Below are 19,129 nucleotides of genomic sequence, written 5' to 3'. Positions count from 1 at the left end.
GTGCGGGCGGGGCCGCGCTGAGCCGGGCGTGCGGAGGGGGCGGGGCCACCCTCTGCCCGGAGGGCGTGGCCTCAGCCGAGCGGGACCAATCCGGCGGGGCGAGGGGCGGGGCGGGCGCTGCCCCGCCCAATGGCGGAGGGCGAGGGGCGGGGCGCGGCGCGGGGGCTCGGCGGGCGGGCGGCGGGCGTTCGGTTGCTGAGCAGCGCGCGCAGGCGGGGGAGGGGCCGGGGGCGCCGCGCGCCGGGGCCGGGGCGATGTGAGCGGGCGGCGGGCCCGGTGCGCGTCCCCCGCCTCCGCCAGCGCCTCTCGGCCGCTGCCTGCCGCCGCCGCGGGCCGGGCCCCGCGTTATGTCGTGAGCCCGGGTTGCGGCGCCGCCGCCGCCGGGGCCGCCGATGGGGCTGCTCAGGATCATGGTGCCGCCCAAGCTGCAGCTGCTGGCCGTGCTGGCCTTCGGCGTGGCCGTGCTCTTCCTGGAGAACCAGATCCAGAAGCTGGAGGAGTCCCGCGGAAAGCTGGGTGAGCGGCACCGGGACGGCACCGGCACGGCGGGCGGGGAGGCCCCGGCCTTTCCCTGGGGCCCCGGGGCCCCGCGGGCGCTGAGCCGCCGCTGAGGGCGCGGGGTGAGGCCGGGGCCGCCGGCACGGGGTCGCTGCGCCCCGGAGGGTCCCGCGGTGCGGGCACGCAGCCGCTGGAGGCGCGGGGCAGCGGCAGCCCGGTGTGCCCCCCGGCCGGGCTCCTCTGAGGCACCCGCACTGCCAGCGCCCCGAGGGAAGCGGCGGTTCCAGCCGGGAGCGGGTCTGGGCACCGTGCGGCCCCTAACACCCGGCCCCTCGCACGGCCGGCCCGCGGAACCGAGCGTCAGATGGGGGCGAGTGCCGCCGGGCTGCCGCCTCTCAGCCTGCCCTGCCCGGCCTGAGCAGCAGTGGGGTGTTAGGGGCTGGCACGGACCCTGCCAGCGGCACCGGCTGACCTGCCTGAGCTCCGGGTGCTCGTGCTGTGCGCGTCTGCCACCCGAAATCGCGTAGCGATTGTCACCGAGGCGTAACCCCGGTAATTGTAAACGAAAATTTGGAGAGTGGAAGAAATCAGCAGGCAGTTTCAAGCAGGTGGAGGTGCTCAGGGTTCAGGGGTGTTTGGTACCCACCCGCTTTAAGCGCGTTGGCGCCCGCAACTTCAGAGCCTCCATTACTGGCAGCGTGTGGTACTTTAGGAGAATCCAGCGCCTGGCGTTGAAGGGATCAACATAATGCAACCTGAGAATAGAGCTTTTTGCTGGAGAGACTTCCTCCTTAACATACATGCAATGGATGTAAGTTACATATCTAGAGGATTAAAAAGACAGAGCTTGGGCTATGGTGGTGCAAGCATCTAATTACTGTGTTCTGCTGATTTCATTTTGTGAGGAAAAGGGAAAACTATTGTAAAGTATCCATTAAAAGTACGATGGAAAGATTTGCTTTGTGAGCAACTTACCAGTGATCCTCTAAAACCTAAGGGGGGCAAAAAGGGCTTTCAGCAGCAGCTTTGAATTTTGGTTCTGTTTCTGAACTTGAGTGTATGCTTTGTTAAAGAGTGTCTGGTTGGCTGAATGTCTCCCTTTTTTATCTGGTGTATATTTTAAGACTAGCAAATGCTAGTGTTTCACTGTAGAAATCACTTGACTGTGTCTGTGACATTACCACAGAGCTGTAGTATGGCGAATGGCTTCCTCTGAGCCAAGCTCGTGGCTGGCCCGAGGGGCCTGTGCTGCTGTCCTTCCCCCTGCCCGCCTAAGGAGCGATTGCAGCCATGTGAGAAGCACAAGGGCATGGCGATGGAACAGAGGGGCTCTGGCCTCTGGGCTGTGTGTCAGCGGGCTCTTCGTATGCTACATGCATGTATTAATGTCAGGTGATAAGCTGTCATCCCAGAAAGAAGTAAGGAGTACTTACTATGCTGCGAGTAGGAGAGCAGAGTTATTTCAGATTTTATAGCAGATAAACTAATTCTGCAATTTGTCAGTAGTTCTAGTAGTAAGCATTCAGTCGTATGTTCTGATAGAAAGAGTTTTTTCCAATGTCTTCACAAAAGGGTGACTCCTGGTTCTGTACTGGTGCACAGAGTTGGTATCTGTGCACCATGTTGGTATCCTGCCTGCAACAAGAAATTGAGTGTGTTTCGGGGGAAGAAAGTAAGGGAACCTCTTTCTTCCCGTAAGTGCGATTCCTTTATATAGAGAGAATTCAGTCACCCTGGGAATTTTTTCTTTTTAAGTTGGGAAGTTTAAGAGAGAGAAGCAAATGACTATCACAAATGCTTATGTTGCATTTATCTCTCCAATAAAATTGTGATCCTAATACTGTTTTAAAACGTATTTGTAAAACCCATGTGCTTCTTCATCATATGAATGGTAACTATCAGAAATGAAGAATATCAAAATATTCATTAGCTCTGCAGCTTTTGGACTTCTTAAGCTCTTTACAAGTAGCCTGCAGTGGTGAGATCACAAACACAGCCCTGTCACAACCCTATTCCAGGTATATATTTGGTGAGATTTGTACCTAAGGCTATAAATCTTTCATTTCATTTTGTTTTCAAGTTTACACATTAAGGGCAGCTAAACTGGCAGCTGCTGCAGACCAAGCCGTCAGAACTGCAGTGGTTTTGTTTAAGCCTAGTGTATAGACTTGCCCATTAGCTATACAACCACGTAGCCCTAACAGGGAACATCGCACGTGGAAGGCAGATGTTGAGGATTGCACGACCATTCATGGAACCGGGGTGTTGTGTAACCATACCCTTTGGTTTTTGAAAGCCTGGCAGGGGCAGCTACACCTATGTATACCCATGGATCTAGTATTGAACACGTGCCGGGCTGTCTCCTGTGTTGCCATTAGTGTTTGTGGCGAGTTGAATCATAAAAGCGACCCAGCCATCTCCTCTCTTCCCTGCCCAAGAGCCTCTGATGTGGCAGAGGGGAGAAGGAATCAAAGAGGGAAGTTGGTGCCTGTCCCAGTTCTATTAAACACGGTGTATTCCACAATGGCAGGTACTGGAAGTGTTTTGGTGTTGGAATGAGGGTTGGGGGAAGAGAGTGCCTTCTTGAGGGACTGTCTGTAGGGCTGCTCAGCCAAGGCGAGCATAGCTGACCACAGAGGGTGACCGCTGTGCAATGGAAATGAAATAATACTGCTGTCTTCTAGCTGTTTAGTTATACTTATGTATTGGATTTAAAGAACAGACTTGGTCTGAGCAACATACGGATTGATTGACTATTATGTTTCAGATTATTCCTTCAGACCATGCTGAAATGCTGGTCAGCTGTACAGTTGGGAGTATTTCTTCTGCTAGGTGCTAAACAAACTTCAGGCTCATCACATCTGATAATTTAACACCTTGCATTCAGTATATCTAAGTCTGTCATTTGGAGGAAATTTTGTACTAATTTGGGATTAATTTCTTGTTCTTCTTGTAAGTGCATGAATAATTTGAAAGGCTAAGGCTCTTTCTCTAAGCCAAGGGAAATAAATGTAATTGGTGATTAATTGATTGCCAGGTTGCATTAGTTTTTTCTTTCATCCATTACTTAGCACCTGTGGCTCTACTGGGTAGTATTGTTCTGAGCACTGTGCAGGTACGTAATGAACCACTGTTCCTTTGCAGTTAAATGGTTTAACTTCTCAGCAGTTAAATCTTATGCTTTCTAGCAATATAAGAGCGTGTACTGTTTTGGGATGTTGAAATAATGGGCTTTTTTCACTTAATTTGGAAAAAATGTACTGTCAGTATGCTTGCCAGTTGTGTGTGCTTGGAAAATCACCTGGAAAATTTCGTAAATTGTCCCTTATAATATAGCATGTGTGCTTGTTAGTGTATTGTTTATACTTGAACCTCATTTTTAGAAGTTGTTAATGATTGTTGGTAGTTTTGGCTATGCACAGCTATGCAAATAGTTTCCTAGCATTTCTTTTAAATATAGATCTGTTGCCCAATAGTTATTGTTTTATTCTGAGTAGCCTGAGGCACTCTTTCAGAAGCTGTTTTCATGTGTAGTATTTCCAGAAATAAGAGTGTTAATGCTGCTTTCTCCAGGCAGCGAAAGGTTCTTGCACCTTGCCTTGCCAGTGTCCTCATCCTTTTGCGTTTGCCCCCTTGCTGTTCCCCTTCACCATTCCCCCTTTCATTCAGACATTTCCAGAATGTCTTACCCCACTCCCATGCTATGCTTGTACACCCTGTTGAAAGAAGTGTAGAAAAGAAATTGTATAAATGTTGTATTTATTTTGTTTGTTATTTGTATGCTATTTTATATTTCCTTATTTTACTGGGAACGAGTATTGCAGCTGCTGCTGTTCTTTTTCTGTGAGATGGGTGATGTCTGAATTCTGACTAATTCAGCGCATGTTCTCCAGCACGTACCAAGACGGTTCAGACTTGCTAATAGGCTTTGAGGCTTGATCTCACCCCTTTCTGCTGGCACTCTGATATCCCTGTTTCTGGCAGAGAAAATAAGAGAGGCACAGTTGGGTTTTCTTTTTTTCTTTCTCCTTTCCTGTCGAGCTGCACACGAGGAACTTTCATATTGTTGCACTTGGTTTGCAGGCCTCATACTTTTAGAGGAAAAGGAGTTAGTGATGTGATGAGAGCTGTCTTTGCTTCTAATAACTCTTTGCAACAGCACCTGCTGTCTGTCCAGGGAATAGTTCTGTTAAAGATATTTTGAGGGCAGTTCTGAGAAATTAAGTGGGCCTGAGAAACGAGATAAAACACGCAGCTCTGGTCACTCCTGCCACGTAGCGCAGGGGATGAGGCAATCACCAGATAAGGCACGGCCTCTTTCTAGGCTCTCCATTGGAAAGGGTCAGATTTGGGCCAGTACATGTCTGTGTAAGCTACTTCTTAATGTACCAAGCTGTAGAAGAGCAAAAAGACCCGTAATACCATCTTCAAAGGAAATCCTGGGAAAGAGCTATGACTACAGCCTGGGATAGAAAGGGCTCGTTGGACAGCCAAAGAAGTGCAAGCACTGTGCTCTTTGAGTTAACACAGTGCTGTGGATTCGGTAACAGCAGCTGCGAAGTAGGGAATTGGTTAAAGGCTAAGAAACTCAAGAAAGAGTCTTTAAAGGATTTTAAATCCTGCTCTTCCACGTGATTGTTTTCCCATGTAGAAAGGGAGATTGGGTTGTTTGATGTACCTTGCTGGTTTCAGCGGTGTGCTTGGCACTGGGCATGTAAAAGTGGTAGCAACTACTGGAAATCAGAAAAAGTCATTTTTAATGACTGTATTTACTCTGTGATAAAGCACCTAAAAGAATGGTATTATGGTATAATGCTATGTCAGTGCTGCTTTTGTTTTTATTGTCCATTTTCTACTTCTGATCATGGAGGAAGTAGCTAAAATTTTCATATCTGCAACGTACCTTTGTAATTGCATGATTGGAAGGAACTCTTTCTTATTATTTTAGTTCTGGCTGGAGCTTATCATTAAATGAACTGTCTTAAAGCAAAGCAAAACCCAAACAAATACCAGAGAAACAAAACCCCAAGTACTTCACTAAATTAAAATCGACTCATCATATATCTTGTATGTATGTATATTTACACAAATGTGCAGACATATATATATATATATATGCATGTATGTATGTTAACAAAAAATACACCCCAAACATCTCTTCTTAAATTACTTAAACTCGTGAATTAGCATAACAGGTTAAACCGTCCTCTCCAGTTTATCATGTACATCTGAAGTGAAGTCTTAGGATTTCTTTTTCTTCCTTAATTCAGAAAAGTGACATATTTGCAGATGGATTATTCCTTTTTTTTTTTTTTTTTTTTTTCCCTGCACAGCTTTGTATAGCCCCTGGCTGTTGCAGTTAGGGATGTTTGAGATGCTCATGAACAAATCATTTCCATACCTACACACTGGCGGCCGTGAGTCACCACTCATGTTAGCTATTCTGTCCAGACTTACCCCGTGTTCTAGGAATGAATGGCTTTCCTGAAATTCTTGCTTCTCTTCAGAAAATAGATGGCTTTTGCATATGGAGTATTTAATTGGGTCAAAATACCGCCTTTTTATGGAATGGTGTGCAATCTATAGCTGTCATTTATCTGAAGTGTATTTAAACCTTTTCAAAGCAGTATTAAAATAGTGGTGCTTTGTTTGAAATGTGATGCCATTTGTCTGCTTATACATTTTAAATACAGACCTAGCAAGCATGATGAAAGAGCTATATAGAAAAATAGCTGAACTGCTGCGTGTATTTGCATTATTTTTTTTTTTCAACCAGACATAAAAGATAAGCCTTAGTGAAAGGAGTCAATGTTGAGAGGCATCTGAAACGTGGCCAGCTGGCTGCAACCTTTTGTAAATACGTACAGACTTAAGTGCAGTCTGTCCTGGTGGCTGGCTGGGTGGCGGGCGGGCAGTATCTCATTCAAACCCAGCTTTGCGTGAGGCTCAAGCCAGCCAAATCTGTTGGGTTCAACCCAACCACTCCCCTAAAATCTGTGGGTTTGGGGAGAAGGAGCTTGAGAAAGGCGGCATTGAGAGCAACCTTGGGTCTCCTCGGGCAGAGAGGCCAGCCTGCTCCCTCCCTGGGACTGGGTTGCTCAGTTCTCCCTGCAGCCTCGACTCCTCTGCTCTACCTGGGTAGTTGCAGAGAGCTGTGGTGCCCCGTTTGGCATTCCGGGCAGTAGCTGCCTCGACTAAAAATGCTGCCAGTGCAGGTTGCAGTTGGCATGCCCAGGCACTCTGCTAAAGGTAGAAATTCTCAGTGTTTGCTGAAGCATTCAGGTGGGACGTACACGTGTGTTTCTGTGCCAGGAGCGTGCTGTCAGGACATCGGTGTCACTGCAGGTCGTGCCCTTGAGTGTCAGAGTCTGGCTTCGCATTTGGTATCTGTGTGTTCCCCAGGAGTGCCTTAATTGCTACGCTTTATCTTATGGCTATAAATTAAGAGCATGTTATTGCCAGAGAGGTATTGTTTACAGATGTGTCTGCAGGAAGCTGAACTACATTTGTGTCTTTTTTTTATTGTCTCTGGTGTTCCGTGAATTAGCATTGTCCTTACTTCACAATATCCCTGTGTCATTGTGGCTCCAGTAACGTTACTGCTATAATTATTATTCAAGCATTCTCATAGTGATAAAATTCATCATGAGTAGCTGGGAGTTTAGGGCAGTCAGAGAATTAATAAGATAATTAAATTACAAAAAGTATTTGCAAAGAAGCTATTTATCACTTGGGCCCAGTCTTTATCTGCCTCCTCTAAGTCCATTCTCTCTGTGTATGTGGTTGGAGTTGAAAATGACAGACAGCTGACATCCAATTTTTTGTCAACTTGCTGTTTAATTCTGCATACTAATTTGTGTTGAAACATATGTAAAACTTAAGTGCTGTTTTGATAAAACAGCTTTTGATGATTTTGAAGTGTTTATGCAAACCTTGTGCATAATTGCTGTAAAACTGTAAAGAGTGTGGGGATCGGATCTTAGGTTCCTTAAATTAAAATGCATGTCTTCCCCATTTACTTCTCTAGTATTTTTTCTCTCAAAATATTTCATTTTTTCTACTTTATATATCTACACAGAGAGGTATGTGTAGATATATGTAACACAAACAAGTGAGAGTAAGGAATATATATATTAATTACAATAAATACATATACACTGCCTAAGAAATACGTATTTATTGTCTCATGTCGTGGTATCGGACTGATCTTTAGAAGACAACAGATTGAAAGTCAGTACTATTTCACTTCATGTTGAAAAGCTCCAAAAAGGGTGAGAGCATAAAGAAACTTGGAGGTATGAACAACTGAACAGAGGTGATGCTTGTTGCTGTGATCTTCTGAAAAGAGGACAGGGAAATACAGCTAATGGAATTGTAATTTTTTTTTTTCTCCTGAACCTTGTACCTGGGTATCATTGCATTTTCAGTGTTTCTATTATCTTCTTTTCTGGATACGCTGTTGTTGAACATATTCAGAAAGATTGCAAAAATAGCATATCTGCTTTTACTTTGAAATATTTGTGTTTCTGTACATGGATTCTGTGGGTGCTTTGAAGGAGACTTTGCAATAGTAGAAGTCTGTTTCTGCAGTATGTGGTATTTGCAATGTGTTGTAATATAGAAAACATTAACCATCAATTGATTGTAGTGGACTGGAATTGGTTATGACCAGGGGCAAATAATTCGTGTACTTCTGAGAAGGATTTAAAAATTTAGAGCAAAAGAGAATGAAGCCAAAGTATGATGTGAAAATGACAATCATATTCTGACGTATTGCTTAGACCAAATTGTGTCACCAGAACGAAACAAAAGCAGTCTTGGATTTGACTCCTTTAGAGTTTGAATGGCAGGTTTAAATTGAGGAGCAGAAAATAACTTTTTGCAAGATTTTCAAGATTTAGATTCCTTCGGAAAAACAGAGAATTTTTACAAAAGCTGAGGACAGTCACATCCTTCTGTTGTCTGTGGTAAAAGTAGTAACTCACAGGGCTGTATTCCCATGCTGAAGCATAAAGACAAAAATACTGCACCTTGTCTGTTGACCAAAACACTGCTATATTTTTAGACAGATTTTTGATTGCTCTCTGAAGATTAGTTTTGATAATGGTACACAAAAAAACTGTGTTTTTAGAAACAGTCAAAATTACAGCTTCTTTTGTATCCTGGCATTGAATGAAGTGTTTCATAGATAGACTCCTATTTCAATTGCACTCACATTGACAACTTTGCAGCCAAGATTTTTCAGCATCTGATTTGTCAGTAAGCCTTCAACACTGTGTGCTCTTAAAAGGTATTTTCCTGGCAGGATAGCTATAATTGCATACTATTCTTGATACATTATTGTATGAACTGTGCTGAGATGACCATGGCACTAAATGGTTTTCCTTAATCAAGTTACTGCCCTTGGGAATATTGAACGTCTTGTAGTTGTAGTTTGCCCCGCTTATTTTTTCACTTACTTTAAGAAAAAAAAGTCAGAAGAAAATTACAATTCCTTGTTTGAGTTCTTTCTTATTTGAAAATAATTTAGTCTGTTTTTAATGGGTTTTCAGATAATTTAACTATTTTGTATTACCTTTGATGCTGCCAACAAGGCAATCTTTTGAAGATTAAGTGCCTAAAAAATAGTTTGCTCTCTTATGAGGTAGAGATTAGATCTTGCTGTCCAATTTGATTACTTCAAAGTGTGTGAAGTAGAATTGGACTGAATATTTTTAACTTCATACCATTTATGAAAATAGCATTTCAAGAGTAAATGTATATTTGCTTTTTGGAGAATGGTCTCGCCTACAAAATAGCTTTTTGGAGTATTTTCATTTGGTAGGATCTGAATGTTTTATGTTTTGACTATCTTCCTACTTCTATTAAAACATGTCTTATTTTATGTATGCCTCTGGGCTTCTCCCCATTTTCCCCTCTAAGTTGTTCATACAGACATGCCACTTGTGCAGCTGCTGCTAGCTTGAGCAAAGCTGAAACTCTCAGCATCTCTTCTTTTTTAATTGGACCTATTTGAGGCTTCAAATTCTCTTCAGCAGGAGTGTACTTCATGTTTTTATTTAATCGGGTTCTTATATATATATATATATATTTTATTTTTTTTCAAAAATTCTGGCACAGTGCTTGATTCATACTTCTAAGTCAGGGCTCAGTGTGTTTATGTATGCAGCAGTCCAGGTATTTTCTGCTATGACAAGTACAAGAACGCTAGTTCTTCTTTCTTGTTGGCTAGTGATATTTATTCTACTCACAAACATGCTTTCTGAGCCAAAAGTAAAGGCTGAATGACCAGAAAAACCTGTCTGAGCTCCTATATAAATCTTGCAGTGTTCATAACTTGTTATTTCTAGTACACACTTGAATTTTATCTTTGCAACTATTCAGCGGTCAAAGTTAATAGGGTTAAAAAGCGTCCCGTGGAGTTCAGGTGGAACCATTTTCATTCCAAAGTTTTGAGATTTGAGGAGAGGTTCTGGAGTGGTTAATGCACTAAAATCGCTGTCAGTCATGGAGATGCGTAAGAGGACTTCTCAAGTCGCAGCTCCTGGCAGGATGTTTAGAAATCTGGCAGACGAGCTGTCAAAGTTAGCAGTGGGAACTTCAGCTGTTGTTCCCAGCGCCGGTGGGAGGCTGGTGCCCGACTGCCAGCCAGGCTGGGCGCAGCAGCAGGCCCAGCTCCTCGGCCAGCGGGCACTAGGGCATCGGGCACGAACCTGGAGCCCTCTTGGTTTCATTCCACTGTAATGCTGCATGCTCGGAGCTGTAGCAGCTGAAGAGACGGCATATATTTGCTTCTGGATAGGAAAGGATGATAAATAACCCCATCATCCAATCCAGAGGAAAGTGGGAGAGGATGATTGTAAGGTTTCCTAGTTATTCATAAGGCACGGTAAATGCACTTGGCCTAAGGGCAAATGTGTCTTGTGAGCGTGTGGTTAGGCTTTGAAGAGAGTATTAAAGATGAACTTTTGAAGAGGGGAAATGAGCAGTAGTAGAAAGGTTGTGTGTGTGAGGATCGGTGCAACTTCTGCGTGTGCAAGCTGTCTGCAGCCTGTCTGATCCCAACAAAAAGGCCCGCGGTGCTGGGGAATAGGCTTACTTTCAAGTCCAGCTTTTGCCTAGCTTAACAGTTAGAAACTGTACTTGTTTCTGATTCCTCTGACAATGCCCTCCACCATACTATTAAACCCTCCTGTCCTTGCTGATTTGAAAAGCCAACATAAAACTGGGGTAATGGTTTAACAAGAAGAAAGATAAATCAAACAGTAAAATGCTTGTGTGTATCCTCTTCTGGTTTTCCTGTGTGTGGCTTCCAAACCGTACTCTGAAAACATGGCCTTGCTAATATCTTCACGTGAGCACTTTTGTAAACATTTGTGGTCACTGGAGCAATCCAAAGCATTGTTTCTGTGTGTTTTATGTGCCTATTTATGTGTGATTGCATAGTGCAGGTGCAAGGTATTCTTAGGGTAAGAGTTGGGAAAGAGAAATACTTGATATGTGAATAATTTATCAAATGTAAAAAATAAAATAAGTGTGAAGGAAGAATGTAGATACTGATCTTTTTATTATTATTATTATTATTTTCTCATTCTAAGCCATGGAGAGGGGGGAAGCCCTAAGAAACTGAATGTAGTTTCTATATTTTCCAAAGACATTAGATGTGGTTATCTACAGGTTTTACATATATGCACTCTTTGGCCGATGGAAGCTTTTGTCATTGTTAAAAGTGCAATTAAAAGCATGTACTCTTTTGTGGTAAGTAACAGGATGTAGTCAACATATTTCTTAAGCTGATGCTATAAACTTTAAGTACAAAATATTTGTATTGCTGGAGTTAATGGGAAAAGGTTTTAAATGTTAAATGAGATTGCAGTCTTAGTTATCAGAAATGAATGTTGGAAAAGAGAGGATAAACTCCTGTCATTGTTTCATCAACTCAAAATTGTCAGAATAAAAATAGCACATCATATATTTTTGAGTGTGACAATAACATACTACATATCTGACTTGATAGGTAAGTCTGTTAAATACATGTATAGCAGCAGGAAAGTGCAATACAGTAGTTGTTCCTACATTTGTTTTACTTAATAAATATTTGGGATGTGCATGTGAACATAAAGATGAGATTGCCCTCTGGAGATAACTAGTATGGGAAGGGAACCTATCTGGAAACCCTCTCATATATCCAGGAATTGGTTTGGAAGAGTTGTCTGCCCTTGATGGATTCCAACAATGTCCAGACTCTCTGCAAATGCCATTAATTCCTCAACCTTTGCTGTGTCAGATTTCCCAATTAGATAGTGTGCTGAACAGACACGAATATTTGGCTTCTCTCTGTAGAAAAATGTCTAGATGTCACAAAACCATACCAGGCAGAACTACCAGGCAGTTTAAAGCTTGCCCAGCTGATAAGGGTTAACTGAGTACAGACATAAAACCATAAAAATGGATCATTCTTTTTCAGTTGTTCAAAACCTTTGCTACAAGGTATTTGAGGAGCTCAAAACAGTGTAATGGTAAAGGACTGGAAATATGATTGTCTCAAACTTGACTAAACTTGCTGTTGCCTTGTAACTTAAGTAGCCAGCCTTTGTATTTTTCTTGCTGCATTTAACAAAGGGTATTTTGTGGTGACAAGATTTTCAGCAACTGCATGGTGTTGAGGATTGACTGTGGGCACGTAGTGCGTGCAGATGGGCTGTGCTATGTCGTGGTCTTGTTCCTTGGAGGCACTCACGTGGGTTTTAATTGTTTTGTTTCGCATAAGAGCAAAGAATTCCTGGTTTTAGGCCATTTCTAGGCAGACAGAATTTGATGGTTTGAGGGTAATTACTTCTTAAGTTTATTGCATCTTCCTGTTTTACCAAAGTGCAAGGTGAAAATTAGCTAAAATACTCCCAGATCCTTGGAATATATACCACTTAAATTGTTACCAGACACAAAGCTTTTCTGGAGGTGCGCTGTTCAAGAACTCTTTGTATATATGTCGGAGCATATTAATTAGTTGCCAGAAGTGTTCTTGGATAGTTGCGGCTATTTGTTTCTCTAACGTTTTCTTTAGAAAACAAATAACAATTTGCACTTGGCCAAATAGTGGCTGGTCTTGCAATAATTACATGTTTTGGTGCAACTGTTTCATTGTGCTCTGCTGCACTGACAGCAGTACTGTTTTTGTGAATGTAAAAACTAGTTATGTTTTGATTCTTTTTGAACAAAAGATGCAGTCTGATCTAAATAAATCTACCCAAATTGCACTTTACTGTTGCAGAACTATTAATAAGTCCTAACCTCCAGCACTCTCACACGATGCTCAGTGAAGCAGATGTTTTTTCAAACTAGAACTATTGTTATGGGGCAACACATGATTTTGTGTACAGCAATAGTTATAGCACTGGCTAAATGCTTAGTCTAAATATGATTTTTAACTGCAGACTTACATCAGGTGAATTTACTGTGCTTTTGATATTTATTTTTTTACAAACGTGATTGCATTGATTGGAAAATTTAGATGTCACTGGTGCCTGAGAACTTTGTGGCAGACTCACAGATTGATAATTTGTGTGGCAGTCTTGAATAGCTTTTTTTTTTTTTCTTTCAATTTTATAATAGTTGGAATAACACTGTATGGTGATGCTGTCTTTCATAATTGGTTGCGAAAGAGCTAACCTTTGTTTTGGCAGAGAGGTAATTGCTGGGTTTGTTTGTTTTTTGTTGTTCTTGAAGTGAACATACAATAAGTTGATTAGTGCCATCTGCTGGAGTGGCATTTTCTAATGAAAATTTAAGATCTTTTTGCCTCTAGTGGTCTATGCAGTGGATCAACAAAGTGCATGTGGCTTTCCTTGTTTGAGTTTTGTGTGGAGGTTTTCCCTTTTTATGCTCTGTGAATCTTGGCTATGATGTGAGAATGAAGAACCCTTTTACTGGGCTTTTTGCCATTTTACAGGTTAATTTGTGAACCACTGACTGAACAGAACAACTTTTACAGACTATAAAGTGCAGCCTTGTAACACGGAGTAACAGTCAAATAAAACAGTCTGTTGGGGAAAGTAGTTTTCCCACATCTTTTACACAGTCTGTACTAAAAACAGGTGCTGTAGTGTCTTGAGATGATTCATAGCAAAGCAAGGGATGACAGGACGGGAAAAGGTTGGTGCCAACGGTGTGGGTCGCTGGTGGTCATTGAGCACGGAACTGGTCTGTGGAACTTTTGCCTCTGTTCCCCAAATCTACAGAGTCTCGGGGATGTGCTTGGTTGGTTTGTATGGGGGGGAAAGAAACATGGAAATAGTCTTCATGTTTCAGGTGGAAAGTCATTTGTAAAAAAATATCTTTGGGGTCCACCATAGTACAGAAATGACATAGTCAATCTGCTTGATCTGTGTCCTTTATACATATATTGTAGGCATGTCACATTATAAACTTGTACAAAAAAAAAAACAAAACCCAACAACACTCTTTGTATTCAAGGCTAAACTTGTTTCTTCATCCAGATGTAATAAATACTGCTGTGAATAGAAAACCATACTGGTATCCTTGTGTCAGTTGACACAGAACTGCTCAGTCTCCCTACTAAAGGCACCAGAGTTAGGCTTGAACGAGCTGATATGCTTACTCAGCCCTCTGCAGTCTCCCTCGAAGATATGAACTTGGGTTCTCCTAGCTGATTTCTGCCTGGATATTTGTTCCACACCTGCATATTTCTGAAGTGCTATGTTTATAGCAGATTTAAGCATTGGTCTGGTCATGACGTGATGATGGCTGAAGTTAGCACAAAATGCCTGAACCTCCCAAGCCACATCAGCAAGCTGGAAGTTTTGTCTTCTGTTGCTCTCGTTTTCTGTAAATGTACCTAATGACAGTTTGTCATTGTAAATAGCATCATGTACCTTGCTAGACAAAATTGTAACTGTTTCTGTTTTTTATGGTTTGTTTTTTTCATTTTATTTATATTTTTTGTATTTTTAGTTTTTGTATTTTTGTATTTATTTAACATTATTTTATTATTTTATTTATGTCTTATTTTTATATTATTTTATTTTATTATTATTTATATTACATTTATTTATATTTTTTATAACTTCACATTATAAAGTAAAATTGATGTGTTTAATGCATTTCCTAATATCTATTGGATATTTGATCTCATAAGAAGACCTAATATTTGGTCTTTGATAATTTCAATATATCATTTGGTGTAATTACATTATGTTAATAGGACATTTGGCATCCTTTTTTTCTATCCTTTTGTACTTCCAATCTATTTCCCTCTAAAACAGGGAAACTCTTCCATTTAAATAATTATCTTAATTGTTGTCCAGCCTGTTTGTATGTGGTAATACACAGGCTTTTGTGGGATGTTGGGAGGAGTTGCTAGCTTGAATAAACAACTTTTCAGACTTTGAGAGAGGCATATGAATCTTTCTGTACTGTTTGTTCCTTTGTACATCACACAGAATATAAAGCAATTTCTTCACATGGAATGCTGCACCCATCATAGTGCTGAGAGAATCTTTGTTGTTGGGGTTAAATGATTTCCTGAAATACTTTTGGTCATTAGTACATGTGGTTTGCTAATTATTTAAAGCTATATTCAGTAGGCATTGAAATAAAACCTTCATAGAGTTAGTTATATACTTTTTAGATTAATTAGAATTAAGCTTGTTAAACTAATGTTTCAAAGGATGCAGCATATATATCACCAGACAGACGACTATGTTTCAGGGACAGTATATAACTTCTACACAGTACCTCATTATAAAATCATACTATTAAAGACTCCTAGGTTGAACGTGTACACGGAAAATTGTGTAAATGCTTATTATCCTATTCCTTAAAGAAGTAGCACTCTGTCAGTCTTGGGAGCTCGCTGGCCATATGAAGAATATAACCTGCTTTGACACTTCCATGGGTTCTTCCTGTGAGCAGCTCGAATACTACTTACTCAGCAGTACGTTAAATACAATCAGCTAAGGAGAGCAGCATACTATAAATGATGCCGGTAACAGAAAAGATGTGTAAAATTGCTCGTAAGATGATAACATTTCATAACATTCTGGAAAAGCAACCTCTCATGTATTGATTTTTTTTTCTTATTTTTTTCCCCTGTCTGCAAAGATGAAATGTAGTCTTTCAAGGAGTCTTATTCCTTCCTTGAAAACTTGCTATATTGATCTGGAACCACAGAGCTGAAATTGGTCATATTTTAAGTGTTCCTTCTCTAATGACAATGTATGGCCCTACTATTTAAGTGGAAAACTTGCTGCAGTATTTCTGTTACTGGAACTTCTGCAACAGTCAGTGAGGGACTTCTAAATATCCCCTATAAGATGCTGGAAATGGAAAACTCCACTGACTTCTGTATGAATGGCTAGCACACCTCTGCAGCCGTGATTCCTTAGTCATGCTGCTTGGAAGCATACCACCACCTTGCTCCAGAATAGAGTAATGGGAGAGAGGAGACATCGAGTAACCCCTACACGAACACAGACTTGTTCCCTTTTTATCCTGATGTTCCATTTATCACAGGCCAACTAATCAACATGCTTCTTGTTAGTTCAACTTTAGTTTTCTTAAGTTTTCTTGTATTTATTTCCATCTCCCCCAGAGAAGGGACAATTTCTCCTTCTCTCTCTGCCAGATGATGAATTTAAAAGCTTTTGTGTATTAATTATTCCTCATGATAACTATGCTAGCTGTTTTTACAAGGCCTTGTTGTTACCCTAAATATGTGGAAAGTTTTTTTATATAAAAAAAAAGACTTACTATTGAGAGAGCTTCCCCCTCTCTCAAAAAAAGGAGAAAAAAATGTTAGAAAGAAAGACTTTTAAGTCTTGTACAGGAAACAAAGGAAGTATAGAAAGTCAGAATAAACAGACACTTTTTACTACACAGAAATAGAATTTTCAGCTTTTCAGCATCACATGTTGCTTTCCTCCAATGTCATAAGACTGTTGCTTCAGAACATGGCAATGTGTTCATAATCTGTCAGTGGATCTAAAGATGAGTTACACAAGATTTAGTAACAAATATCTTCTTAAGCTAATTTAGCCTAGTCGGTCATAGTTACAGCACTGGATATACAATAGTATAATCACTTTTTTTTTTTTTTAAAGGTAACTATTTGTGGGGTGATGATAGGTAGACTACTGAAGTATGTTCTGAGCTGGTACACACTTGGCTTTAGGGAGGAATAGGAATTTAGGACTAAGTAATTTAAACAGCCTGTTAAATTTGCAGTCTCTGAACAGATTTTTCTATTTTGGAAATGACACAATATAAATTTAACATTAAATTAACAAATAACTGTAGAAATGTCTGCATAAACCATATTTTATAAATTCTGCTGTAGTGAAATTTAAACCAGGAAAAGGGCTTAAGTTTTAAGTTATAAAGCAGATGGTTTGAGGCTTTGAAAACTTTAGGTGTCCAACATGTGTTATATTACCCAATGCACAGAAAAAACAGTTGGCTAATAATGTCACAAATGGATGGAAACGAAATGAATTCGCGATGATGTACTCCGGTGAAATATAAACTCTTGCAGAAAGTGGTGTTATCAAGGAGCCATAAAGCACAACGCAGATGTATTGTTGTGCAGAATGTAAGGACATGTTAGGCACGGATTTACTGAAGTGAGATAGGAGTTAGTGAATTTGCTATTCCTCCCCCTCCCCTTTGCTACTGCCGTTGTGCTGTTCTCCTGTTCATCGCAGGAGAAATTGTTGTATGTTTTTGCACCACTTTCACTTAGGGAGGACAACGTTACCTCTGAGCTAACTGAACTAGCGCAGTCTCAGCACTGTTTGATTGCAGAGTGTGTATATAGTCAAGTAAAATTGTTTTGCATATTAAATAACAACAGTTTTTGAAGCTGAAATTTTGATCATAAAAAATCTGCTTGCCTTGTCTGTCTTTAATGCCACATAGCAGGGTTAGTTTGTCTGGGGGGTTTGGAGTCTTCTGAGGAGTAGACAGTTATTAACACTAAAATTGATTGGTCTGAATGAGACTAATCAATTTTCTTCTGCAATTAGTTTTCTTAAGTTTCTGATACGGTCACACTGGATAGGGTATTACATAGGGAATGCTTCTGCAGTTTGTGTACACGCATATGTGTCTTTAAACTGAAATTCTGAAGAAGTCTTTGAAGGCAAAACAAAAAAAAGTCACTTGGAAACTGCTTTAACATTTTGCAGTAGGGTAGTTAAAGTTACTGGGTGTTGGGGTCTGTGTGGGCTTTTAAGAGAAGCCCACATGATGTGATCTCTGCAGGTGTCTCCTTTCCATCTGATTCCTACTCCTTCTCATGTTTCTGAGAAAGGGATGAATGGTAGAAAGAAGAATGACATTTGTGATATTTTTAAAGCCTTTCTGTCTACTTAACTAGCTGGGAAAAAATAGTCTGAATCCTTTGAGGACTCTGATTAGAACTGGTACTTAACTTTTTGAAAGTAGCATTAATTCATGGTTTGAATTTGTGATAGGCACTTTTCTGTTTGTTTTAGAGCTTATTGTGCATTGTGAAATTACAGTTTGTTGACAATAATAAGTATTCAGGGGAAGAATCACTCAATGCTAGGTGACTGGGTGATTATTACAGCTCAATTTTGTTTTATCTAAATATAGCTGGAGAAAAACAATCCTAAATTTACATACGTTAGATTCTGAATTAGCTGTACTTGCTGAAGAAGGAGGTCTCGGAGTTACAGAAGGTAGCTCCGTGAAAACATTAGAACAATACTCTGCCAAAAATGTGTAGAATGCTGAAAGCTGTTCAAAAACAAATGCAGAACCAAATGAGAATGTTGTATCCAATAGCAAAAGTCAGTTCTTCTGTGATGTCCTCTCTTGCCCTCATCTTGGAAAAGGTTATAGCAGAGTTGGAAAAGATATTTGAATGCTGGGGATAATCATCTCCCGTAAGAGGAATGACTGAGTAGATTAAGGTTCGTCAGACTTTGGAAAATATGTTGGGGATTGAAATGTAGAAGCCTGTAAAATCACGAGTGGTATGGAAAAAGTGAGCAAGCAATGGTTACCATACAAGTGCAAGAAATGATTAAAAAAACCCACAACCCTATTGCTTGCTGGCTTCAAAAGTGGTGGACTGTAGGATACAATATCACAGTGTAGAAAAGAGTTAGACAAACTTGTTAATCTAAAACTTCATTGATCTATGAAGTTGAAAGTAGGTGGATAACAGTAAATACATTGGGAAGTTATGACCTTGTCCTACTTTTTGTCCTTTCTGGAAATCCGTTGGCCTTTGTCAGAAACAGGGCACTGGGCTAGATGGAGCCTTAGGCTGAACCACTAAGGCCCATAAAGTGATGTATGCCCCAGGCCACTTTTCTTAAATCCCACTTGTCCCTTTAGGTGTCCCATTCATGCTAAGGACTTGCCTGGCAGTTCTTCAGTGTTGTAGGGATTCATGGCTTTCTCTTCAAAAGACAACTAATGACTTGCTTAGCCTGACCTGTTTGTCATCGGTCACTCAAGTATCAAGCGGTACCTTAGAAAGTCCTGCTGATCCATTTCTTCCAGAAAAGAATCCAATCCTGACTTGAACATATCCTCATGAAATGGAGCATTTCCCTTGCTCCTTTATGAATGACCTTTGGAGGCT

At 40.9% G+C, this 19,129-nt stretch overlaps 1 protein-coding gene across 1 annotated transcript in view; it reads left to right on the top strand.

Annotated features, from left to right (window-relative positions):
• The first annotated feature begins 195 nt into the window (after window positions 1-195).
• Window positions 196-19,129, top strand: part of HS2ST1 (heparan sulfate 2-O-sulfotransferase 1) — a 79,778-nt gene continuing 60,844 nt past the window's right edge. The window contains exon 1 of the mRNA XM_084527571.1: window positions 196-516. Within this exon, the coding sequence (XP_084383697.1) occupies window positions 393-516 (124 nt within the window). The 5' untranslated portion in view covers window positions 196-392. The remainder of the gene's footprint in view (window positions 517-19,129) is intronic.

Source organism: Aythya ferina, assembly GCF_964211825.1.
Source record: "Aythya ferina genome assembly, chromosome: 8".
NCBI lineage: Eukaryota > Metazoa > Chordata > Aves > Anseriformes > Anatidae > Aythya > Aythya ferina.
This window is presented reverse-complemented; position numbering and strand designations above follow the sequence as displayed.